This window comes from Lynx canadensis, chromosome B3 (assembly GCF_007474595.2).
Source record: "Lynx canadensis isolate LIC74 chromosome B3, mLynCan4.pri.v2, whole genome shotgun sequence".
Lineage (NCBI taxonomy): Eukaryota > Metazoa > Chordata > Mammalia > Carnivora > Felidae > Lynx > Lynx canadensis.
Genome location: NC_044308.2, coordinates 132,799,218 through 132,825,523, shown reverse-complemented (window position 1 = coordinate 132,825,523; position 26,306 = coordinate 132,799,218). Strand labels below are relative to the sequence as shown.

Sequence of the window (26,306 nt, the reverse complement as noted above, 5' to 3'; positions counted from 1 at the left end):
AGGTGACACAATCTGATGTGTGGTCCACAAAGATATTCTGGCAGCCGGGTGGAGAGCAGCCTGGAAGCAGCCTTGGGAAGGATGATGGGAGGGTACTATGGCAGGGACTGACAGTCTCTGGTCACGGTAGCAGCAGGAATGCCAGAAGTGACCCATTATCAAGCAGCATTAAGGAAGTTAAGTAGCATTAAGCACTAAGCTTGGGTGTAAAAGAGGAGTCAGAAATGACTTTGCACACTTTGAGCTAGGATGATGGGGTGAGGGTAATAGTAATCATTAATCAGTTGTTTTAATAACGTAGCTTAAGTGATCAAGGGGATTTGAGGAGATCTACAAGGCCCTTATTATTCTCAGGCATCTTTTGAATAATATAATTTAAATTATCATGATTGGAGGTGTATTTTATAAGCTTCAAATTCTCTGAGAAATGGCCTGATGAGATCACTAATAATGCTGCTTAAAAAAGTGGCAGCTTTCTATTGTCTGTATGGGACAAAGTACAATTCCAGTGGGTCCTGCCTGCCAGTCTCCTTCCAAACAGGAGTCCAACCTCAAGGCCTTGGCCCACATCCCAGCCCCTTCCCAGGCACACGGAATGGCCTGCTGCTTCTCGAACATAACATGCACTGCTCTTTCTGGCTAGAAGCATCCTCTCTCCTGACGGCAGGCTAAGCTCATACTCACTTTTCAAGACCCAGGTCAAATATGATCTTAAAGAAGCCTTCCCCGGGGCCCCCAGGTCTTTTCTCAGAGTCTTTGTATTCTGAACCCCACACACTATAGCTGTCGTCATGTACTATAATAACTTGTCTGCTTCCTGAAATTCTCCAGGAGCTTTCATGAGAATGAAGACTCCAACTTGTTCCTCCTCCTATCCCCAGGGCTACTGAACTGTAGGCATGGGGAGCTGGTGGAGCTGAACCAAGTGACTGAATGGTCCTTCCAGGCAGCCAGAATGTTCAGTTATGAGCCTGGGATACATCCTGAGGAGGGGGCCGTGGAGTTGTTGTACTAGACAGTCTCTCTTTCAGAAGCTGAGTGTCTCGTTCTGTGTTCGAATTACCCCAGCAAAATGACAAATCACCTCATGGCAGGGATCTCTGGGTTACCCTCAGAGTCAAAACCGTACATGTTAATTCTGTGAAGGCCAAGCAAAGGTCCACTGGCTTTCCAGAAACTTCACACACCGGTAAGTGACATCGATGCTGTGATAGAGTAGCTTAAGGACAAAGGCTCCTATGCTGCAAAATCCCGACACGGTTTTATGCAGACTGATAAAACACACATCAACTCACTTCCGGGGGAAACCCTCTGGCAGTAGCTATCTCTGGGGTGGCTTCCTAACTCACAACATCGGCCCTTCTCTGGAAACAGGCCCACTATTGGGACAGGGTCAGGACAGTCGAGAGGTGTGAAAGGCAGACCTAAACTTGAGCTATCTGTACATGCGGAACGGCCGGCAAATGAGTGGAGAAGCCACAGGGGAGGAGTCACCAAGGGCAGCGACCCAGACAGGCAGCGTACCGCAGGCGTCCCTGGTGCTGGACCGGCTCCACCCTCCCAAGTCTCCGCTAGGCCACCGATTCCATGACCTTCCCCTTCACATCTCTTCAGGAAACTGCCCCCTTCTGTGGGCTTGTGTAAGCTCAAGCTGGATGCTGTCAAGAGCAAAGAAAAAGACCCAAATATCCACATGCAGCCCTTTGGGTTCTGCTCACTCAGGCCAGTTACTTCTCTCACCGGTCGTAGCACCTAGGCCACACATGGACATTTCTCAACAGAAGCGCCTTTTCAAAATGCCCTGATAGCTCAACTTGACCAGGAAGCTCCTTGGGAGGGTGAGGTCAAGCACTTCTGTGTACTGTCCACATGCCTCATTTTGGCACCTTGCCCAAATAATTTATGGTTCAGTGAAGGACACAGACAATACACCCAGAAACGTCTGATGACAAGACAGGGACAGTCTGGGGTCCTTACGAGTGTTATGTAAGAAGCCTGCTATAAAGCACTGTACTAGGATCTGTATCTCCAGACAAGCCAAGGAACTTGGACTGCTGGATAAAACCCTATCTATTTAGTCACTACATTAATTATATGGTCATCCTGCTTGGGGCCTCACTCTTGAATCTGTCGGCCTAGCATAGTAGGGGTGGAATCCATTTTTTTCTATTCTTGCCTGATAGTCTTTGTAAATAACTGAATCTATTCTACCTAAGATGTGCTATAATGGGGGCTCTTTCTTATTCCAACAGTATAGAAGAAAGAATCTAATTTGGGGATTCTAAATGACTGTGCCCAGTTTTTCCTCTATTAGCTGGGTCTAATGTACAGTCAGAAACTGAATCAGAAGTAAAATTAGAAGCTTAGAAGGGTCTAGAGGACCTAAAGCACAATATACTTCTTTCCCACTACCATTTTCATGATGAGGAATTGAGTCAGAATAGTTAGAAACAACTACAATTTTCCAAATGCGGACAACAAAAGCCAAACAAAAGGGACCTGGAACTTATTCCATTGCTTAAATTATTACTGGGAGATAATCTTGGTCTTAGTTCAAAGCTACAGTCACTAAGTCACACCAAATTACTGCCTATTATCACTCTAGTGTTGTGAATTTACTACTTCCTGTGATAATGCTGAAACATCACAGGAGGGATCAGTGAGAGACTGTGGTTTGAGGGCTGGAATCCGGACAGCTGTGGAACCCTTGGGAAGTCACATCCTTGTCTACAGAAAAAGGGGAACCATCTGCCTCCAGGGATACGGAGGGGAGTCTTCAGTTGTAAGTGCTGTCAGGATCTGCTCTGACTCTGTAGGAAAGCAACAAGATGTGCTAGAATCTTATATTACCCTCTGGAGAGGCCTATTTGACCGTCTTGTAGCAAAACCCCTCTGAGCTGGAGAAGAAAAGGATGGATAAAGACTGACGAAGGAGGAGAGAGGGAGAAAAGAACTTCACTACAGCGGGGAGGGGATAGTGAGGACGCTTGGGCAGGGTGGAGTGGGGATGCTTGTTCTCTGGCATGCCGTGTCACATAGATCTGGATTGAAGCCTGAGAACAAGCAGGCAGTGCTCCTTCACTGAATCTTCTGGTCTAGTCACGTGGTTTACGATGGCGCTGCATCATATGTATGTTTATCGTAAGCTCAAGTATAGCAGGTGCCGAAAAAAGAAAACAAGCATTGGCCATCTTGTCATGTGGGCAGTTCCGACTGCATTCCACCAAGTATGTGAGGGGTGAGACGGTGGTCTTGGGGTCTGTATGCCCCTTAGAGTGAGAAGGTCTCTCTGGGCCAAAGGTGATTTTAATATTTAGAAATCAGGGCCCGTGCGACCAGTTCTGACGTGAAAACCAGCCACCTGTCTGGTGTTCAGCTGCAGAAACAGAGCTGTTCCAAGCTGGGAGATAAGCTGGCTGTGCCGGACACCTTGAGAGAGTCACAGCTTCCAACACGGTGTGTTTCCAGGGGGCTTACCAGTTAGTCTGATTGCACAGGTCCTGTGACCCCCTGAATTCCTACTCGAGTAGCTGTTGTGAGCCTCCTAGCCTCCCGACTCGGGCTCTTGACACTCCCCTAACCTGGGATACCCTGCCTGCTCCTCTCCCTAAGTATCCGTCAACCTTCCTCAAGCCTTCCAGCTTCCAAAGACCTCCTCCAAAGGAACGTCTTGTTCTTGGCTGAGTCATCCCTTTGGTGACCTGTCACTACCGCCTTGTGACACATCTTCACGTTATGGTTTGCAATATTTAAATATTGTGATTAACTGGGGCGCCTGGATGGCTCAGTTGGTTAGGCGACCGATTTCGGCTCAGGTCATGATCTCACAGTTTGTGAATTCGAGCCCCACGTCGGGCTCTGTGCTGACAGCTCAGAGCCTGGAGCCTGCTTCGGATTCTGTGCCTTCCCCTTTCTCTACCCCTCCCCTGCTCATGCTGTGTGTCTCTCGGCCTCTCAATAACAAATAAACATTTTTAAAAAGTTTAAAAATAAAATACATACATACATACATACTGTGATTAACTTTACCCAAACCAATTACCCTCAGTCTCTCACCAGGTACACTCCGCGAGAGCAGCAATCGTGCTGCACCCAGAACAGTGAATGCTAAACGTATCTGTCAGCACAGGCTTAGGTTAGAACCCCGGCCTCAGGTCACCGGGACCAAAGGAAGAGAACATACACACCCGACCTGTTCCACATGCGACCACTCAGGCAGTTTCAAGCGTGAACTTACAAATGCTGATGGCAAGAAAAGGACCCCAAGCTCATAGGAACGGATCATCAGCTGGGCACCATTCTTCTCTAATGCTCCCCAGGCGGCCTTGGACAGATTCGCGCTGCAGGGACAAAGACACAGAAAGGGCTGACTCGATGAGGTATTCCAGTGCAGGTCAAACTTTCGCAGCTGCAAGACCCTGGTCAAAAACACAGATAGCTGCAATCACATTCACTCAGTGTTTGGCAGAATAATGCGTTTTTTAGAAATGGAATGTTAAATCCTGCCGTGCTATAATCCCCAAGATGTATCTAATCAATTTGGGATAGCTTCATCCTCCCTGCATTTTCCCCCGAGGACAGCTATTAAAATGATCAGCCTTTCTTAGATTATTTTTTCCCCTGTCCAAAGGCCTTTCTTTCCATGACTCTGGTGTAGCCAGGGTGCCTGACTGTGTTACATAACAAAGTAGCATGTAAGAAAAAATCACGTCAATATAATCTTACATAACATCTTACGCTTCACACTCCTTTTTTCTGCCTTTAGTTTGGGGCAGGAAGTGCTCATTTCTACTTTCAATCTAAAGAAAACAACTGAGGGTACCTGATTGGCATCTGTATCCATATAGTAATGGTGTGTTCAGAATCATGTTTTATACGGGCAGAGAGTGGTGGGTATGCCTAAAAATGACAGGATGCAGCGGAAGGGAGCCTTGGAAATGACCAGAGAGAAGGTGCCAAGATGCCATCAGGATGCTCGGAACAGACCTAAGCTCTGCAGCATCTTCCCTAGAAACATGCTCTCCTGCACCAAACCAGGCCGAGGACTCTCACTTACCACTCACTGTAAACTCATCATCAACGGGTTTTTCCTCAACAAGGCTCACCCAAATTCTACTTTGTTTTAAGAACATGGACTATTCTCAGCTATTCAGACCCTTAGAGCCTGACTTCATGGAAAACAGAATTATTTCAAGATTCATTCACTGGGGCATCAAGTATTCTTCTAAAGCAAGCCATAATAGGAAATCAGAGAGTCAAAGAGAAACAGTTACCAAGTAAGGTGAAAAGTGTCATCTCTGTTGAAGGTCCTATGGGAACAGAGAAGGACTACGGAAATCAGAGCTAAGAAAACCGTTAAAACAATTAAGCTAACAAAGTAGATGGACAGACATCCCTACCTTCTTTAATGGACCATACTGAGAACAAGAAACTATACTTTGATGCTCAAGGGCCACGATCATGAATACCATGGTCTATGATGGATCATAAAGATGGAAAATGCAGGGGTCATAGGACCCTAGGAAAATGGTTTACTTTCCAAGTCCAAGATGATAGCCTGCTTTTAGGTCTCTCACCCATTAGTAAGACATGGTGACCTCCTGGGCAAAGCCACAGGTCTAATGGCACAACCAACTAGTGAGTGTGAAGTAGGAGCAGTCTCCTTTGGAATATCTCCCCCACTTTCTATGTTAGTGCCTGACTGCTCCCTTGACTTGTAGCATCTAACCATCACAGGCCAGAGGTACTTTCTAGCAGGCCGGTTTTCATTCTTTACTAGTCACATTTTCTTCTTGAGGGCTTATTCCCAGGTAAAGATCAATGGAGGGGCTCAGTTGGTTAAGTGGCCAAATTCGGGTCAGATCATGATCTCACAGTTCGTGAGTTCAAGCCCCTCGTCAAGCTCTGTGCTGAGCCTGGAGCCTGCTTCAGATTCTGTGTCTCCCTCTCTCTGCCCCTCCTCTGGTCATGCTCTGCCTCTCTCTCAAAAACAAAGAAACACAAAAAAGGTCAAAGGAGACTATGAAGATCCCTCTTCAGATGGTTTCTTCCAATCCCTCCTTTGTATTTAGCTTCTAATAGAATTCTAAGCATCCGGAGCCTTAAACTATATCCTTTATAATTGGACTGAAAGTCACTTGTAAGCTCTTGAGGTGATAAATCAATATTCCTTGAAAGAACATCTCTAATGATTTTTTTTTTTTTTTAAATATCTAAATACACTCTGGATCACTGGTACCCAGGGCAGCCAGGACAAGGGGTATTTTTCCCAAACTCTAACCCTGCCTGCAGTGTGTGTGGTGTAGACAGGTACCTCTAAGTGTCCAGCAGAAACCCAGGTATCTTGTGGGTGTCACAGGGACACCATGAGGTTGCCTATGACAAACTCTTTTGTTCCCAAAACTCCAAAGGAGTTATAACTTTTCTCTTCCATTCAGGATCTATGCCCACAGCAGGTCTTGGCTTCTTGCTGTGGCCACTGCCATTACTCAAGTTCATTTCTACCTTGTTCTCTGTCCTTGTTCTTTCAGTTTTCTTCTGACTCCTACTGGATGGAGCTGCCCTCTCCCTTGCCAATGCTCAGGTTTATTTTGTTGTTGCTGGGGGTCAAATGATGCTTCATCAAAGAGGGTTGGGTTTTTCATTTACTTATATTCTTGAGGGTATGGAAGGATTCTGAAAGTTGAGGATTCTAAAGGACAGCCAAAGTTGTACTGCCCAACAGAAACTTTGCCCAAGCTGCTAAGTAAAGGTGAATCAAACTGGCTTCTGGGGGACAGGTGGGTGGCAGTCACAGTTCAACCAGAGAAGCAGAACCACTAGAGTGTGTACAAAATACATATAATTTACAGAAATTTGACTTAAGTAATTGCAGGAGCTTTTAAAGCAGTCTCTAAAGGCCATCTTTGCCCTGATGCTGGAGTTTGAAGTCTGTAGGGCTGACAGAAGTCAGGGAAGGATGGATACACAGGAAGGATGGATACACAAGCTAGAACCACAGGCAAGGAGCTAAAGCCACGAGTAGAGACTAAAACCATGCCTATTCATGTTGCCTCTGGCACTGGGGGTGTAGGTGTCCTGCAGAAGCTGGGCCCTTCACCACGGAGCTAAATACACCAGATGAGACCCAGGTGTTAGAGAAGCTGAAGCAGGATCCTGCAGAGGGTGCAAAAGTCACAAGTCCTGCCGTTGCTTCTTGCCAACAGAGTGAGCTGGCTCAAAGGGACAACGTGTGGGTTATAAAAAGGGCTGCTACTTCCCATCTGCCCTCCAAATCTCCAACAACAATCTCATCGGGGGCCCACCCCAACCAGAAACATACAAGGGAATTCTGGAAAAACGAAGTTCAGCCTAAGCTGAACAGACACATTGCAAACCCACGACAGGATTTGCTGCCGAGTCCCCAACTAAGTTACTCAATGGTCAGTTATTCAACTCGGCAATTTATAGACCCCTTAATGACAGAGCCCATCTGGCAGATGACCCTGCCACAGCTCATAGAACATGCCTGCTAATTAGGGACCTGATCTCAGTCCCCAATATGGAAATTTTGCCCAACACTTAAACCTTTAAGAGTATGTTTAAACTGACTGACAATGTGTAACAAAGTTCCTAAAGGAAAGCTCAGGAAAGCATCGGATTCCACCCAAGATGCATGGAGAAGGCAGGCAGGCCAATGTTGAGAAAAGATCCGGGGACCCCCAATCAGGAGAGAGGATTTCTGTCCGGCTTCCCCACTAACAGCAACATGCCAAGGCGCTCTTCTTCCCAGACATTCATTTCTTGTCTCTAGAATGAGGGGGTTTTGGTCCATGAGGCCATAATCCCTTCCTGGACAACAGTCTACAATGACTAGACATGTTCACATCTAACTAGACAGCTGCCCTCCCCCTATGTATTCCAGCCAGAAAGAATCCATGATTTTCACTGGGAGTTCACTGCTGGGAGCCTTATCTCCATGTTCAGGGGAACATGCTGGGGAAACAGCCATGCAACAACGGAGAAGGGAGCAATGAAGGTGACCTCTGAGACAATCTTTAAAAGCTTAAAATTTGGTATCTCCAGTAGTATCATCTGCCACCTCCAAGCCCGGCCTCCCCACCTCCCCACCTCCAAGCATTTGGTTTGAGCGGCTCATTGAGTTTACTTTCGAGATTCAGAACTTTACTTACATATTTTCATTTTTACTTGAAGTATTGTTGACATATCAATTTTGAGTAGACAACAGTGATTTGACAATTACATACATTACAAAATGCTCACCACAAGAAGTAGGAGTTCAGATTTTGTTAGAAGGTGTACAAAAACGTAAGGATGACTGTTATGGGAACATGTGTCCACTGAAAACATTTCTTTCATCATTAGCCCTCAATCTAGGCAGCAGCTGCAAAGAGTGCAGACAAAGCTAGCAGACTGAGCTTTTAGCAAGACATCTTAGACGACCAGGGCTGGGGGATGGGATACTTTCACAGACAGATGCAAAAAACAGAATGTTGGCAGCAGATGTAAGAGGAGATGTGGACAGAAAGGCTGTGTGACAAGGAGAGAAAATCACAAACTCTAGCTAATGGTGCTGTCACTCCTATCCTAAAACTCCGCAGGCAGTATGCATGTCCCCCCACCCCACCCCGGTTACCTTCTGTTTTGCATTTGTATTGCATTTTTTTTCTTGTATTGCCCTTGGGCTCTGTTGCTTTCTATCTATTGAAAGAAAGTTTCACGAGTGATGTGGGAAGATACTCACCGTGAAGATTCAAGCTGTACATAGATATACATAAGGAAATAAGGCTTAATTTTGATGGACTCGGTCACATTTCCTTCTAAAAAGTCTTTCCAATTTAGACTGTCACCAACAATGTAGAAGACACTCTTTTCTTAGATCCTTGAGAACACTGGATGGGTATCTATGAAAATTTTTGCTAAATAATAGGCAAAATAGATCTCATTTCAATCTGATTTCGGATTACTAGTGGTGGTCAGTATTTTTAACCATATTTATTGGACATCTAGGTTTAATTCTATGAAGTGACCATTTTAAAATTATGTTACTTGTCTTTTTTATTAGTACACAGGTATGCATTAGCTTCCTATAGCTGCCCTGCCATAAATTTAGTGACCGAAAAACAGCACAGATTTACTATCTTATACTTGTGGAGATTACAAGTCTGAAATGGGACGTGCTGGACTAAAATCAGGGCGCTGGGTTGTATTTCTTCCGGAGGCTCTAGGGAAGAATTCATTTCCTCGTTTTTTCCAGTTCTTAGAGGCCACCTACATTCTCTGTGTCTCCAATTCCTCCACCCTCAAAGGCCAACAAGGTCAGCGGTCATACTGTCTTCACTCTGGACTTCTCCCTCTTCTGCATTGGGCGCCTCTGTGATTACACTGAGCCCTTTCAGGTCACCTCCCACATGATAAGGTCAGTTGATTAGCAAACTTAATTCCATCTGCTACCTTCACAGGGTCTGGGAATTAGGACATCTTTGAGGAGCCATTACTTTGCCTCCCAGGGCTTTTCATGTATTATAACTATGCTGCAAATGTTCTCCCAGTTTGTTATTTATGAAAATTCTTTATATTTCAGAAGATCTTGCTTGCTTTTTTTCCTTTTTGAGGAGGAGTTATCCAAGTTGGAATTTTTTCCTTTACATCTTCTGAGGATGAGGTCTTGTGTAGAAAACCTCATCCATCCTCAAAGGGTGCCTTCTGATGAAATCAATTTCTAAAATATTTTTGAAGTCCAAAAGCCCATCAATTTTTTAATGGCCAAGTGCATTTTTTGTGCCAACTACTAAATCTTTGCCTACTACAATGGCATGAGAATATCCTTCAGTTTTCACAGCATAGTTTTAGCTTTCTTACTTAAGTCTATCATCTATCTGTAATTAATCAGTTTATGGCCTAAGTTAGGCCATGCCTTGATTATTCTGCATCAATATCCAAATGCCTTACCACCATTTACTGAAAACAACAACCTTCCTCCAGGTGCCTTTATCAAAAGTCTCTGATTACATCTATTTCTGGAGTCTATTCCATTGATAAGAATATCTAATCTTATATTAATACCAGTCTTATTCCCATTTTATGCCAAATCTTCAAATCAAGTACTGTAAGTATGCTTCTTTAAAACCATCCTGGCTATTTTAGATCCTTTGTATATATGTGTAAGTTTTTTTTTTTTAGTGTTTATTTTTGAGAGAGAGAGAGAGACAGAGTGCAAGCAGGGGAGGAGAGGAAAGAGAGGGAGACACAGAATCTGAAGCAGGCTCCAGGTTCTGAGCTGTGAGCATAGAGCCCAATGTGAGGCTTGAACCCACAAACCGTGAGATCATGACCTGAGCCGAAGTTGGATGCTTAACTGACTGAACCACCCAGTTGCCCCAATATACATGTAAATTTTGTATCAGCTTGTTCTTCTCTAAAATTCTTCTGCCACTTATAAACACCTTGCATATTCAAATTTTAGAATCAGCTTGTTGAATTTTTACAAAAACTCTGCTGGGATTTTGATCAGGATTGTAATGAAATCTATCAAAGAAGCTGGGAGCAACTGATGTCAATATTGACTCTTTTAATCCATGAACAGGTTATATCTCCATACATTTAAATTCTTATTTATTTATTTATTTATTTATTCATTATTTATTTCTGTTTGAAAGTTTTTTTTTAATATATGAAATTTATTGTCAAATTGGTTTCCATACAACACCCAGTGCTCATCCCAAAAGATGCCCTCTTCAATGCCCATCACCTACCCTTCCCTCCCCCCCCCCCCCCCAATCAACCCTCAGTTTGTTCTCAGTTTTTAAAAATCTCTTATGCTTTGGCTCTCTCCCACTCTGACCTCATTTTTTCCCCCCTTCCCCTCCCCCATGGGTTTCTGTTAAGTTTCTCAGGATCCACATAAAAGTGAAAACATACGGTATCTGTCTTTCTCTGTATGGCTTATTTCACTTAGCATAACACTCTCCAGTTCCATCCATGTTGCTACAAAGGGCCATATTTCATGCTTTCTCATTGCCACGTAGTACTCCATTGTGTATATAAACCACAATTTCTTTATCCATTCATCAGTTGATGGACATTTAGGCTCTTTCCACAATTTGGCTATTGTTGAGAGTGCTGCTATAAACATTGGGGTACAAGTGCCCCTATGCATCAGTACTCCTGTGTCCCTTGGGTAAATTCCTAGCAGTGCTATTGCTGGGTCATAGGGTAGGTCTATTTTTAATTTTTTGAGGAACCTCCACAGTATTTTCCAGAGTGGCTGCACCAGTTTGCATTCCCACCAACAGTGCAAGAGGGTTCCCATTTCTCCACATCCTCTCCAGCATCTGTAGTCTCCTGATTTGTTCATTTTGGCCACTCTGACTGGCGTGAGGTGATATCTGAGTGTGGTTTTGATTTGTATTTCCCTGATGAGGAGTGATGTTGAGCATCTTTTCATGTGCCTGTTGGCCATCCGGATGTCTTCTTTAGACAAATGTCTATTCATGTTTTCTGCCCATTTCTTCACTGGATTGTTTTTTGGGTGTGGAGTTTGGTGAGCTCTTTATAGATTTTGGATACCAGCCCTTTGTCTGATATGTCATTTGCAAATATCTTTTCCCATTCCACTGGTTGCCTTTTAGTTTTGTTGATTGCTTCCTTTGCTGTGCAGAAGCTTTTTATCTTCATGAGGTCCCAATAGTTCATTTTTGCTTTTAATTCCCTTGCCTTTGGGGATGTCAAGTAAGAAATTCCTACGGCTGAGATCAGAGAGGTCTTTTTCTGCTTTCTCCTCTAGGGTTTTGATGGTTTCCTGTCTCACATTCAGGTCCTTTATCCATTTTGAGTTTATTTTTGTGAATGGTGTAAGAAAGTGGTCTAGTTTCATTCTTCTGTATGTTGCTGTGCAGTTCTCCCAGCACCATTTGTTAAAGAGACTGTTTTTTTTCCATTGGATATTCTTTCCTGCTTTGTCAAAGATGAGTTGGCCATACTTTTGTGGGTCTAGTTCCGGGGTTTGTATTCTATTCCATTGGTCTATGTGTCAGTTTTTGTGCCAATACCATGCTGTCTTGATGATTATAGCTTTGTAGTAGAGGCTAAAGTCTGGGATTGTGATGCCTCCTGCTTTGGTCTTCTTCAAAATTACTTTGACTATTCGGGGCCTTTTGTGGTTCCATATGAATTTTAGGATTGTTTGTTCTAGCTTCAAGAAGAATGCTGCTGCAATTTTGATTGGGATTGCATTGAATGTGTAGATAGCTTTGAGTAGTATTGACATTTTAACAATATTTATTCTTCCAACCCATGAGCACAGAATGTTTTTCCATTTCTTTATATCTTCTTCAATTTCCTTCATAAGCTTTCCATACTTTTCAGCATACAGATCTTGTACATCTTTGGTTAGATTTATTCCTAGGTATTTTATGCTTCTTGGTGCAATTGTGAATGGGATCAGTTTCTTTGTCTTTCTGTTGCTTCATTATTAGTGTATAAGAATGCAACTGATTTCTGTACATTGATTTTGTATCCTGCGACTTTGCTGAATTCATGTATCAGTTCTAGCAGACTTTTGGTGGAGTCTATCAGGTTCTCCATGTATATTATCATGTCATCTGCAAAAAGGGAAAGCTTGACTTCATCTTTGCCAATTTTGATGCCTTTGATTTCCTTCTGTTGTCTGATGGCTGATGTTAGCACTTCCAACACTATGTTAAACAACAATGGTGAGAGTGGGCATCCCTGTCGTGTTCCTGATCTCAGGGGGAAAGCTCTCAGTTTTTCCCCATTGAGGATGATATTAGCTGTGGGCTTTTCATAGATAGCTTTTATGATGTTTAAGTATGTTCCTTCTATCCCGACTTTCTCGAGGGTTTTTATTAAGAAACGATGCTGAATTTTGTCAAATGCTTTTTCTGCATCCATTGACAGGATCATATGGTTCTTATCTTTTCTTTATTAATGTGATGTATCACGTTGATTGATTTGTGAATGTTGAACCAGCCCTGTATCCCAGGAATGATTCCCACTTGATCATGGTGAATAATTCTTTTTATATGCTGTTGAATTCGATTTGCTAGTATCTTATTGAGAATTTTTGCATCCATATTCATCAGGGATATTGGCCTGTAGTTCTCTTTTTTTACTGGGTCTCTGTCTGGTTTAGGAATCAAAGTAATACTGGCTTCATAGAATGAGTCTGGAAGTTTTCCTTCCCTTTTTATTTTTTGGAATAGCTTGAGAAGGATAGGTTTTATCTCTGCTTTAAATGTCTGGTAGAATTCCCCAGGGAAGCCATCTGGTCCTGGACTCTTACTTGTTGGGAGATTTTTGATAACTGATTCAATTTCTTTGCTGGTTATGGGTCTGTTCAAGCTTTCTATTTCCTCCTGATTGAGTTTTGGAAGTGTGTGGGTATTTAGGAATTTGTCCATTTCTTCCAGGTTGTCCAGTTTGTTGGCATATAATTTTTCATAGTATTCCCTGATAACTGCTTGTATCTCTGAGGGACTGGTTGTAATAATTCCATTTTCATTCATGATTTTATCTATTTGGGTCATCTCACTTTTCTTTTTGAGAAGCCTGGCTAGAGGTTTATCAATTTTATTTTTTCAAAAAACCAACTCTTGGTTTCATTGATCTGCTCTACAGTTTTTTTAGATTCTATATTGTTTATTTCTGCTCTGATCTTTATTATTTCTCTTCTTCTGCTGGGTTTAGGCTGCCTTTGCTGTTCTGCTTCTATTTCCTTTAGGTGTGCTGTTAGATTTTGTATTTGGGATTTTTCTTGTTTCTGGAGATAGGCCTGGATTGCAATGTATTTTCCTCTCAGGACTGCCTTTGCTGCATCCCAAAGCATTTGGATTGTTGTATTTTCATTTTCGTTTGTTTCCATATATTTTTTAATTTCTTCCCTAATTGCCTGGTTGACCCATTCATTCTTTAGTAGGGTATTCTTTAACCTCCATGCTTTTGGAGGTTTCCAGACTTTTTCCTGTGGTTGATTTCAAGTTTCATAGCATTGTGGTCCAAAAGTATGCATGGTATGATCTCAATTCTTGTATACTTATGAAGGGCTGTTTTGTGACCCAGTATGTGATCTATCTTGGAGAATGTTCCATGTGCACTCGAGAAGAAAGTATATTCTGTTGCTTTGACATGCAGAGTTCTAAATATATCTGTCAAGTCCATCTGATCCAATGTATCATTCAGGGCCCTTGTTTCTTTATTGACCATGTGTCTATATTATCTATCTATTGTTGTAAGTTGAGTATTAAAGTCCCCTGCAATTACCACATTCTTGTCAATAACATTGTTTATGTTTGTAATTGTTTTATATATTTGGGGGCTCCTGTATTCGGCACATAGACATTTATAATTGTTAGTTCTAGATGGATAGATCCTGTAATTATTATACAATGCCCTTCTTTATCTCTTGTTACAGCCTTTGATTTAAAGTTTAGTTTGTCTGATATAAGTATGGCTACTCCAGCTCTCTTTTGACTTCTAGTAGCATGATAAATAGTTCTCCATTCCCTCACTTTCAATCTGAAGGTGTCCTCAGGTCTAAAATGAGTCTCTTGTAGACAGCAAATAGATGGGTCTTGTTTTTTTATCCATTCTGATACCCTATGTCTTTTGGTTGGCGCATTTAGTCCATTTACACTCAGTGTTATTATAGAAAGATATGGGTTTAGAGTCATTGTGATGTCCGTAGGTTTCATGCTGGTAGCGATGTCTCTGGTACTTTGTCTCACAGGATCCCCCTTAGGATCTCTTGTAGGGCTGGTTTAGTGGTGACGAATTCCTTCAGTTTTTGTTTGTTTGGGAAGACCTTTATCTCTCCTTCTATTCTAAATGACAGACTTGCTGGATAAAGGATTCTCGGCTGCATATTTTTTCTGTTCGTCACATTGAAGATTTCCTGCCATTCCTTTCTGGCCTGCCAAGTTTCAGTAGAGAGATCAGTCATGAGTCTTATAGGTCTCCCTTTATATGTGAGGGCACGTTTATCCCTTGCTGCTTTCAGAATTTTCTCCTTATCCTTGTATTTTGCCAGTTTCACTATGATATGTCGTGCAGAAGATCGATTCAAGTTACGTCTGAAGGGAGTTCTCTGTGCCTCTTGGATTTCAATGCCTTTTTCCTTCCCCAGATCAGGGAAGTTCTCAGCTATTATTTCTTCAAGTACACCTTCAGCACCTTTCCCTCTCTCTTCCTCCTCTGGAATACCAATTATGCGTAGATTATTTCTCTTTAGTGCATCACAAGTTCTTTAATTTTCCTCTCATACTCCTGGATTTTTTTTCTCTTTTTCTCAGCTTCTTTTTCCATAATTTTATCTTCTAGTTCACCTATTCTCTCCTCTGCCTCTTCAATCCGAGCTGTAGTCGTCTCCATTTTATTTTGCAGCTCGTTAATAGCATTTTTTAGCTCCTCCTGGCTGTTCCTTAGTCCCTTGATCTCTGTAGCAATAGATTCTCTGCTGTCCTTTATACTGTTTTCAAGCCCAGCGATTAATTTTATGACTATTATTCTAAATTCACTTTCTGTTATATTATTTAAATCATCTTTGATCAGTTCGTTAGCTGTCGTTATTTCCTGGAGATTTTTTTGAGGGGAATTCTTCCGTTTCATCATTTTGGATAGTCCCTGGAGTGGTGCAGGACTGCGGGGCACTTCCCCTGTGCTGTCTTGAATAACTTGCGTTGGTGGGCGGGGCCGCAGTCCGACCTGATGTCTGCCCCCAGCCCACCGCTGGGGCCACAGTCAGACTGGTGTGTGCCTTCTCTTCCCCTCTCCTAGGGGCGGGATTCACTGTGGGGTGGCGTGGCCCGTCTGGGCTACTTGCACACTGCCAGGCTTGTGGTGCTGGGGATCTGGCGTATTAGCTGGGGTGGGTAGGCAAGGTGCACGGGGGCAGGAGGGGAAGGCTCAGCTCGCTTTTCCTTCGGAGATCTGCTTTGGGAGGGGCCCTGTGGCACCGGGAGGGAGTCAGACCCGCCGGAGGGATGGATCCGCAGAAGCACAGCGTTGGGTGTTTGCGCGGTGCAAGCGAGTTCCGTGACGGGAACCGGTTCCCTTTGGGATTTTGGCTGGGGGATGGGTGAGGGAGATGGTGCTGGCGAGCGCCTTTGTTCCCCGCCAAGCTGAGCTCTGTCGGCCTAGGCTCAACAACTCTCCCTCCCGTTGTCCTCCAGCCCCCCTGCTGTCCTCCAGCCCTCCCGCTCTCCGAGAACTGTTAGCTTGTAACCTTCCAGATGTTAAGTCCCACTTGCTGTCCGAACATACTCCGTCCGGCCCCTCAGCTTTTGCCATCCAGACTCGGGGGCTCTGCTTGGCAGGCGGGCTGCCCCTCTGCCCCGGCTCCCTCCCGCCAGTCCGTGCAGCGCGCACCGCCTCGCCGCCCTTCCTACCCTCTTCCGTGGGCCTCTCGTCTGCGCTTGGCTCCGGAGACTCCGTTCTGCTAGTCTTCTGGCGGTTTTCTGGGTTATTTAGGCAGGTGTAGGTGGAATCTGAGTGATCAGCAGAATGTGCGGTGAGCCCAGCGTCCTCCTACGCCGCCATCTTCCCAGAAGCCTCTCTAAATTCTTTCAACAGTGTTTTATGTAGTTTTCAGTGTAGATGTCTTCCACAGCTTTTGTTAATTTTTAGCTATTTGATGCTTTTGATGGTTTTTAACTCCTTATTTACAACCTACAAATAAAGATACTTCTACTTCCTTTATGATCTTTGTGCCTTCAAATATCTCATCTTATTATACTAGCTATATTACAAAACAAATTTCATTTAGTCTTCAATCTATTATATCCATTCATAAAGCTTCTCCCCATACTACTATACTGCAATCATTCAAAGACACAGAAATCCTCCACATTATCAAATCCAATGGAAATTTCTTTTACCTCATCTTATTCGATCTCTTAGCAGCATGAAACTTTCACACCCCATCCAGAATCCTCCCTTAAAAAGGAAGCATTTTTCCTTGAGTTTCCAAAGGTAAACTTTGGTTTTCTACTTTCAATCTAATCTCTCTGGTCACCTGTACCCGATCTCTAAATACTGGAGTGCCAGGAATGTGTCTTACCCCATGTCAAAATACTAAAAAACATTGGTTCCGGGCTCTTGAAAAGATGGGCAGAGACAGACCACAGAAGATTCTTAACGTCTCAATGAAGAGACACTTAAAACCCCAAGTTTCACAACAATAAGAAAATAATCTCAATTTATCATGAGCAAAAGCCAATAGAAAATAGTATTAGATTTCCAAGCGCTTCAGGTAATTGGTTAGATGGAAATTTAAAGTTAAATGTATTTAAAATGATTTGAGTAAAATAAAAAATGATACAAAAATGCAAACGTGACAACAGCAGTTAATACCCAGCACATACTACATACCACCCACTGTTTCATCTGTTTTTTATCTTTTAATTTATTAATTCTCATTCTAAACTATTAGATGTCTATACTTATAGTATATCTATAATATTATCCTAATTTAACTGAGGAGAAAAATCAAAGTTAAATAATTTGCCCATGGATTCACAGGTAGTAGGTGATGAAGCACGAATGTGAACCCTGCAGCCTGACTCTAAGTTATAAACCACAAAGCACAGTGTATTTTTACAAAGTCCCAAAGTGAAAAACATAGCCACTGAAATCAGAAACTCAATTGATACATAAAATAACACACCAGTTGCAGCTACAAACAAAATTAATGGACTAGAAGAGAGATCTTAAAGATGTTATGTAGACAGCAACCCAGAGGCAAAGCACTGAAAAATAAATTGCTAAAGATTGGAAAGGTTTAACATGCATTTAGTAAGAGTTGCAAAAGTAAAAAAAGGTAAGTTATGCTCCGAGTAATCTTGGAGAAGTATTGAAAAACCAGATTTTTAGACTAAAGTACGACACACGCTGCCGAGACTAGGTAAAAAGAAAACCCCATCTATTGATCTGTTGTTGTAAAATACAGAACCCCAAAGATAAAGAAAAATCTTAAAAGTAGGCAGAGGCAAAAGACAGATGTCCCATAAAGGAATAGTAATTCAATAGTAATTTCTCAACAGCAACAAATGAATTCAAAGCCAAAGAAAAAGAAAGTGGGAGAATGTAACGGTCAACTTAGCATTTTAAATCCAGTTAAATTATCAAAGATGAGGGCAAAAATAAAGGTAGTTTTACAAAAACAACTCAGAGCTTATTACCAGTGGAAAGATTTTAATGAATTTCAGGATATAGTTCAGGAAAGAAAACTAGATTCAGAGGGGCTAGAGGGGAGGGGTGTCAAGGGCTGGGTAAGATAGGTGAGAAGATTAAGAGTACAAACTTCTAGTTATAAGGAAGTCATGGGGATGCAAAGTACAGCATAAGGAATATAATCAATAGTATTTAATAACTTTGGTAACAGATGATAACTACACTGATGGTAAGCATCTTGCAATGTGTATAACTGGTGAATCACTGACTTTGTCCACCTGAAAATATTGTATTTCAACTACACTTCAATAAAAAAAAAATTTATTGCGAATTCCGGGTGTGATGAAATAACTTGATTTAAAAATTGGCAAAGGATCTGAACAGATGCCTCGCTAAGAGATATACAGACGGCAAATAAGCTTAAAAGATGGTCCACATCCTTTGTCATTAGGAAACTGCAACCTAAAAGGAAATACCCATACACACCTGTTAGAATGGCCTAAAATCAAAAAACACACTGACAACAAATATTGGCAACAAGAACTATCATTTTCTGCCAGTGACTATGCACAGTGATAGAGCCATTTTGGAAGACAGTTTGGCCGTTTCTTCCAATTAAACATAAAGTTGCACCATACAACCCGGCAATCCTGCTCCTTAATATTTACTTAAAGGAGTTGAAAGCTTATGTCCACACAAAACCTGCACATGGGTGTTTCTAGTAGCTTTAGTCTTAATTGCCACAACTTGGAAGCCACCAAGATGTCCTTCAGCAGGAATGGACAGCAAGCTGTGATACATATCCAGATAATGGACTCTTATACAGCACTAAAAAGAAATTAGCTATCAAAGTCATGAAGGAACCTTAAATGCATATTGCTAAGTGAAAGGAAGCAATCTGAAAAGACCATATCCTGTGTGATTCCAGCATTAGATGGCATTCTAGAAAAGGCCAACTATACAGAGTAAAAAGATCAGCAGTTGCCAGAGCATGAGGCAACTGAGTAAGTAGTTAGGGAGAGATGAATGGGTGAGGTGCAGAGGAATTTTGGACAGTGGACTAGCCCACTATAACGTAATGGTGGATACCTCTCCTCACACTTTTGTTAACCTCCACAGAATGTACAGCACCAAGAATGAACCCTAATGTAAACTCTGGAATCTAGTTAATAATGATGTGTCAACAGTGGCTCATCAACTGTAACAAAGCTCTCACACCAATCCAACTGTGTTAACAATGGAGGAAAGGGAGATGATAAAGGGTACTTTCTGCTCAATTTTTCATTAAACTACTTAAAAAAGATAGTCTGTTAATTCTGAAAAGCAACGAACTAGTTACGTACATGAAGAGACAAGGGACTAAATTATTTGTAATTTCAATTTAATCCCAATAAAAATCCATTGCTTTACTTCCCTAGAGCAAGATGAGACTGTTGAGTTTCTACAAAAGAACAAATAGCCAGGGCAACCTATCAAAAGAGAACAGGGTACGAGAGCTGACTCTACCACACAAAACCATCGCCAAGTTTGGAGCTCAAGTGTCTGCTGTAGGTAGAACACAGCTTTTTATCTCCTCTCTGATGTACTAGGTGAACTGTCCTCATCCTTAGTCTCCTTTTCTTCTCTTTCTCCCTCTTCAAGTCTCTGTAGTCTGACTTCCACTCAGTATCTTTAACTGCCAAATCCAGTGGTCTTTTCATACTCCTTATTCTTCTTCTAGACTGGCAGTTCTCACCTACGAGCAGTTTTGCTGCTAAGGGCACATTTGGCAAGGTCTGGAGCCATTTTCCGTCGTCACAACTGTCGACTGCTACTAGCATCTAGTGAACAATGCACAAAGCAACCACCGTAACAAAAGTCATCTGGTCCCAAAAGTCAACAGGGCCATGACTGAGAAACTGCTTTAGACTTCTCTGCAGGATGGATAGTTTTCTCCACCTCCTTTCCATCTCTCTTCCTTGGCTTTCTCTTGACTCTTCAGCTTTTTATTTAGTGCCCGTCCTACCGCGAACCCTCTAAATTCATGCTCTGCTCTTGGCTCGTTCTAGTGTCTTCTATTCCTTGGGGACTTTCCCCGCTCACCAACTGCAACCCATTATGTTGACAAGTATGACTTCCAGACTTCATCAGCTTTGACCTCTCATCAAATTAAACTGACATCTCCATCCGTAAGCTGGATTTCTCTACTGGGAGGTCACATCGTCACCCCGAACCCAACACTCCAAAAATAGAACCCATCAGCACCCCTTTCCCCTCTGAAAAGCAGCTCCTCTCCCGCATTCCCCTCTATCCATAGTCTCATTCAGTCAGGCTCAGAAATCTCATGCATTTTGGACTTTTCTGCTCCAGAGTGACTACGTACAGCAAGTCACCAAGCTATTTCACTCTTGTAACATCCTCTATGTCCAGTGATCTTAGTCCTGCCCCTTTTACCCTAGAGTCTGGATCCAGATGGATTGCCCGCTCCCTGGTTTCTCATTCTACACCCTCCTCCAGGAGCTCTCCAAGTATCGATGTGTCCTTTTTACTTAAGCATAAATATATGGCCTGGCATTTAGGGCCCTCCTCAGTCAGACCAAATTTATGTTTTTCAATCTTATTTCCTATTATGCCTTTTCCTGACTCCCCTACTCTTAACTGAATTTAATGACTGCATCCACATGTGCAAAAACATTTCCTAGTCCGTGATGCCTACCACCCTACCCACTCCTGTGGCTGAGCCCCTTCCTCCCCCACAAACCCCATCTCTTTCAAGAAGCTGTCTGTGGCTACTGAAGTCCACAGATGTCTCCCAACTGAATCCTGCAGATGTTACACAGGCAAGAAACATCTAATTAACTCAAGAAAAGAGACGACTATACAAAGGCCTAGAAGACAGAGATTATCAAGACTATTTTATTCATTATGGTCATAGAATTAAAACTTCTAAATCACAAAATAGAGAAAAAAAGTCTGTTGAAAATTAAGCACAAAGGCAGAGTCGGGTGGTGGGTAAGAGTGGAATCTGAGCTTGCATGCATTTCTATCACAATTAGTGCCAAGTGTCAATCTTTAATTTCTGTCCCTGGAAAACGTGGTAATGTACTTGCCTCATGAAGGTACTGTGTGGATCCAGAGGTGTGTAAAATGTCTCTGGCACATAAATGATGCATAATAGATGTTAGCTATTACCATCACCAATACCTTGCTAAATTTACGGGAGGCTGATTCTGGTCATCCTCTCTGTTGTGACTAAGCAATAGAATTCTCCAGAAGGCAGGTCCATCCAGGACTCCTAAATCCTAGATTTCAGTTGCAGATAGGTCTAAAGTTTCTTCACTGGACTGCTTTACTGATCTCTTAATCCTAGCCCCAGTCCCAGGACAGAAATCTAGTAAGCTCCTATTTTATTCTGTCAAAGTAATCAAGAGGATTTTGTTCCCCTTGATATAGATATGTTCCCCAATTTAAAAAAATTGTTTTAACGTTTATTTATTGAGACAGAGACACACAGAGCATGAACATGGGGGGGGGGGTGCAGAGAAGAGGGGGAGACACAGAATCTGAAGCAGGTTCCAGGCTCTGAGCCATCAGCACAGAGCCTGACACGGGGCTTGAACTCACAAACTGCGAGATCATGACCTGAGCCGAAGTCGGTCGCTTTACCAACTGAGCCACCCGGGTGCCCCTGTTCCCCAATTTTTAACGTACATCTGAGTGACCAGGAATTTAATGGTGTGGTTAAAACTAAACCAATTCTGCACATGTCCACCAATCTTGTGAGATTAAGTACCAAGTGGGGCACAAAAGGTCAACTGTCTTGGGGGTTGATATGTTGTCATATAGATACAGGGCATTAACAAAGAAACGCCCAAGGAAAAGACAAATGAAAAGTGATTATGACCCACGTTTTCCCACAGATAAGCAAGAGCAGGACACCAAAGGAGACCTGATACTTGGGTGTGGGCTTTAAAGTCACAGTCTGACAAGTCACCGAGTACTGTGAGAAATCTATTCGCAACCTCGTTTTGTTCCTCACACAGGCATATTACGTCCTCAAGCAAATGCTTCCACATCCATGCTGAATTCAGAAGGCTAGCTTTCATTCCACTGCATAGCTCAGCTCAGCTGTCAACTTGGTCTTTAAAAGGATCCGTCTACCCTTGATCCCACAAATGGAATTACATGGGCTTTAGAAGTCATCACATCAGTATCCAGAATCCAAAAGGACAAAAAATACTGTCAAAAAGAATCAAAAGTTGCTTTGCAAATCTAGGTCAAAATTGGTATTCGGAACATCCTATCAAAGAGTTTCAATGTGTGTTTATCACAGTAACCACTATGATAACCAAAAACTGCTTACTATTTCATTTCCTATAGACATGTTCCATTATTTTGGTCCATCTCCTATGGTGGAAAGCGAATACAAAGAATTGAAAAGAGCAACGGATTCGTAAGATTTGAGTTCTGGTTTTATCCAGTTATCCCCTTGGGGTTATGTCCTTTGGATGCCACCTTTTCATCTGTGATATGGGTTTAACGCTGTTTGTTCACTTCCCTGGTTAATAATGAGGAATGAATGAAGTAATCTAGGTCAAAGTCCTTAGTAAATTGTGAAAACACAAAGGTAAGGTTTGTAAACTATTCATAATTAAGAAGAACTATGAAATAGGAGACTGGGCCCAGGAGATTATTATAATGGCTTTTCAATCTTTAAAAAAAAGAAAAATCTGGAGAGTCCTTTGTCCAAAGGACACATTTAATGCAGACAAAAGGCAAATGTCCCTAGGTGCACCCGGAATTACCTGCATTCCCCTCCCACTACCCTCTGTGGTAGTGAGCTCTGAAAGGGGTTTCCAGAATCCTTAGGGCTCCAAGGAACATGGCGCGAAAATCCCTGGTTTAGTCCCATCTCTGGTTTTACTCATAGGGAAACAGCCCAGAGGGCTGAAGCAAACAACAGTGGTTGCAGACAGTAGACTGTTATAGACAGGTAACACTACAAGTCCAATGTACAGTCACTTTTTGTTCAATTACCCTAGTGGCCTTCAAAAGCTTTCTGAAGAGCAGTCTCTCCCTCATGTCCCAACAAAGTCTGTGTAGGCAGGTCCTTGCCTTTGTTTGCCCGGGTCCCACAGCCGTGCGGCCTGCTGGGAACCCTTCTCATCCTTTTCAGAGTCTCCCAGAGAACAGCACAAAGTAGTGGTGCTGCTGAGCAGATGGATGGTTTGTACTAGCACCTTCTGAGATGGCCTAAGGAGCAGCCTCCTTGGGGTCAGTGACCAGCCCCACAAAGCTTGATGGGGTCTCTCTCTTCTAGAGAGCTATGCTCACAACCCTGCAGGCAACCCAATTTCTCCTGCTCTCTCAACCTGATCCGAGTCTTTCAGAGGCTTCTGTAATTAGGTCTCTGGGTGAAGACCCCTCAGTTTTTCTTTTCCACTGGCATCTTTACCATGTTTGGAATTCCGCATCAATTGCTCAGATTTTTCTGCCTCTATGCTTTATTGCCTTTAACCCATCCCATAAACTAATTCCAGAAAGAGCATGACTTAGAAGAAACTAAAGATCTGGGTTCAACTTCTAGTTCAACCATTTACTAGATGAGCAGCCTCAACTCTCGTACCTGTTTCTACTTCCATAAAATAGCTAGGATAAGATCTGCTCCATTTAGATCCCAGAGCACATGACAACATTATGATGAGAACAGTGTGTCAATCATAAAGCCTTGAACGACAGGCTTTACCAGTAATATTGTCATTAACAGTGTGGGTTGTCTCACCCTTGTTCAAAAACATTCAGTGATCCTTATCCGCAAAGTCTGAAGTCCTCTGCCTGTCACACAAGATCCACAAGCCTGGCCCCATCCACCATCAGGCTTCTCTCTCGTCCTTCCCACCCAAGGCTTCATGCCAACCCAGATGATCTCTACCTCCCCCAGCACATCTGGTCTCAGGACTCAAGAACAGGATTTCTTCTACCTCAAGTACCCCTTTCTGAAGCTTCATCTAGTTATTTAATGCAGGAGAGGTCTCTTTCCTCTGAAAGACACCGCACCTTATTAGTAACACCCTGGATGCATTTAACTGCTACAGTGTAAGAAATTCCCAGGAACCCTTGCACGCACACACACAACACCTACCTGTCTCTCACTAGGGACTGATCAAGCTCTCAGTACCTCAGCAGATCTAGCTACTGACATACCAAGCTGAGGGACACCTACAGGCTCACAGGCCCAGCACAGTCATCAGGAAGAAGTACTGAATACGTATTTGCAAATGGCAAAAAAGAGGAGTAAAAGAGGTCAATGGTTTAACCCGTCCCCCCACCCACCTCTCCTCTGGTAACCATCAGTTTGCTCTCTACAGTTAAGAACCGGTTTCTTTTAAAGGAAAAAAAAAATGTTTCTTGGTTTAAGTTTATTTTGAGAGCGTGCATGCACAAGTGGGGTGAGGCAGGAGAGGAAGGGAGAATCCCAAGCAGGCTCCATGCTGCCAGCCCAGAGCCTGACATGGGGCTCAGTCTCCGTAACTGTGACATCATGACCTGAGCCGAATCCAAGAGTTGGCTGCCTAACAGACTTAGCCACTCAGGCACTCCTGCCTCTTTTTTTCCCCGTTTGTTTGTTTTGTTTCTTACACTCTGTATGTGAGTGAAATCATATGGTATTGGTCTTTCTCTGACTTGTTTCACTTAGAATAAGTGCATTACATACAGTACGATAATATACTGTAATAAGTAACCTCCACATCTATTTTCCATCATCTTCACAACATTCCCCAAATGAGATAAAACCCAGTTTAGAAAATTCACTAGCTCCATCCACTCGCTGGGGAGTGCACTTGTGATGAGCACTAGGTGTTCTACGGAAGTGTTGAATCACTATACTGTACACCTGAAACTAACATTACACTGTATGTTCACTGGAATTTGAATAAAAACTTAAAGACATGACACAGAAATGGTGGAGACCACATACACACAGATTTAGCAAACAGCCATCTACAACCTGTAAGTCAGGAGAAACCAATCCTGACACCCTGATTTCAAACTTCTACCCTCCATAAGTGTGAAAAAATAAATGTTGTTTACACACATACATACACATACACACACACACAGTGAATCGTAACAGGAACAGAAACATCCCAAAGGCAGACGCCGTGGGTGGCATTAACGACTATGCAACATGGCTCAGTTTGGTATAAACAGATTAGATGAGAAGTTAGAGGATTAGGTACTCAAGACATCTGTCAGCTGCCTGGAGGTTGACCAGTAAATGGGAATTGGATGGCCAGTTTGGAGGAGTGTTTTCAAAAAGCACTGAAGCTTTAGCTGCTATCCGCCACCGAAGCCTGGCACAAAATGAAGGCTCAGTGAGCACTTGGTCAACGAACTAAGAGGCAGGACACACAGAGGCTGAGAAAAAGCAACCAGGCACTTACTGCCAGCCCACAGTTCTCTGCACTCACTCAGCAAGGGCCACAAATGATTGCTATGGCAGAAACTAAAACCTTTACAGGTTGGGAAAGCTGTGGCAAAGCAATGGGTAGGAAGGTCCAGCATTCTGAAGGGCAGGGTAAGAGAAGTCAGGGCAAGACCTGGTACAACAGCACTAAAAGATGTCAGCAGGGAAGAGGGAAGGCTTGGCAGGTACTTAAAGAAAAGGGGGCTGCAGTCCGTTTCTAAGCTGTGTGTTCTCCCCACCATCTTAGCCAGCAGTGCTGATCCCAAAGCAGAAGGACAACAGAACTACACGAACCAGAATACGAGTTCCTTGTGGGCAGGGATCATGCCTGGCTCGCTATCCATAACCAAAGCCTAGCGCAGTGCCTCGGACACAGACAAGAAATTGTCCCGCTAGACTATCTGGGTTTGAATCCTATTCTACCACCTTACCAACTGGGACACTTCAGACATGTTATTCAAACTCTTCAGGCTTTAGTTTTCACATCTCTAAAACGGGAACGTTACTATTATCTAGCTAATTGAGAGGATTAGAGGAGTTAGAATAAAAAAGTACTTGGTGAACACAGCACAAGGTCTAAACTTGAACTGTTGTACACCTGAAACTAACTTAACAATCTAAAACAAGAACAAAACTAAAACAAAAACCACTTGGTCGGCTTATAGTAAGCACC

At 42.9% G+C, this 26,306-nt stretch overlaps 1 protein-coding gene across 3 annotated transcripts in view; it reads right to left on the bottom strand.

The window, feature by feature from the left end:
• Positions 1-26,306, bottom strand: part of TDP1 (tyrosyl-DNA phosphodiesterase 1) — a 91,882-nt gene that overhangs the window by 16,520 nt on the left and 49,056 nt on the right. For all 3 annotated transcript variants that reach the window (XM_030319768.1, XM_030319767.1, XM_030319769.1), the window contains one exon: positions 4,238-4,340. In XM_030319768.1, coding sequence (XP_030175628.1) covers positions 4,238-4,340 — 103 coding nt within the window. The remainder of the gene's footprint in view (positions 1-4,237; positions 4,341-26,306) is intronic.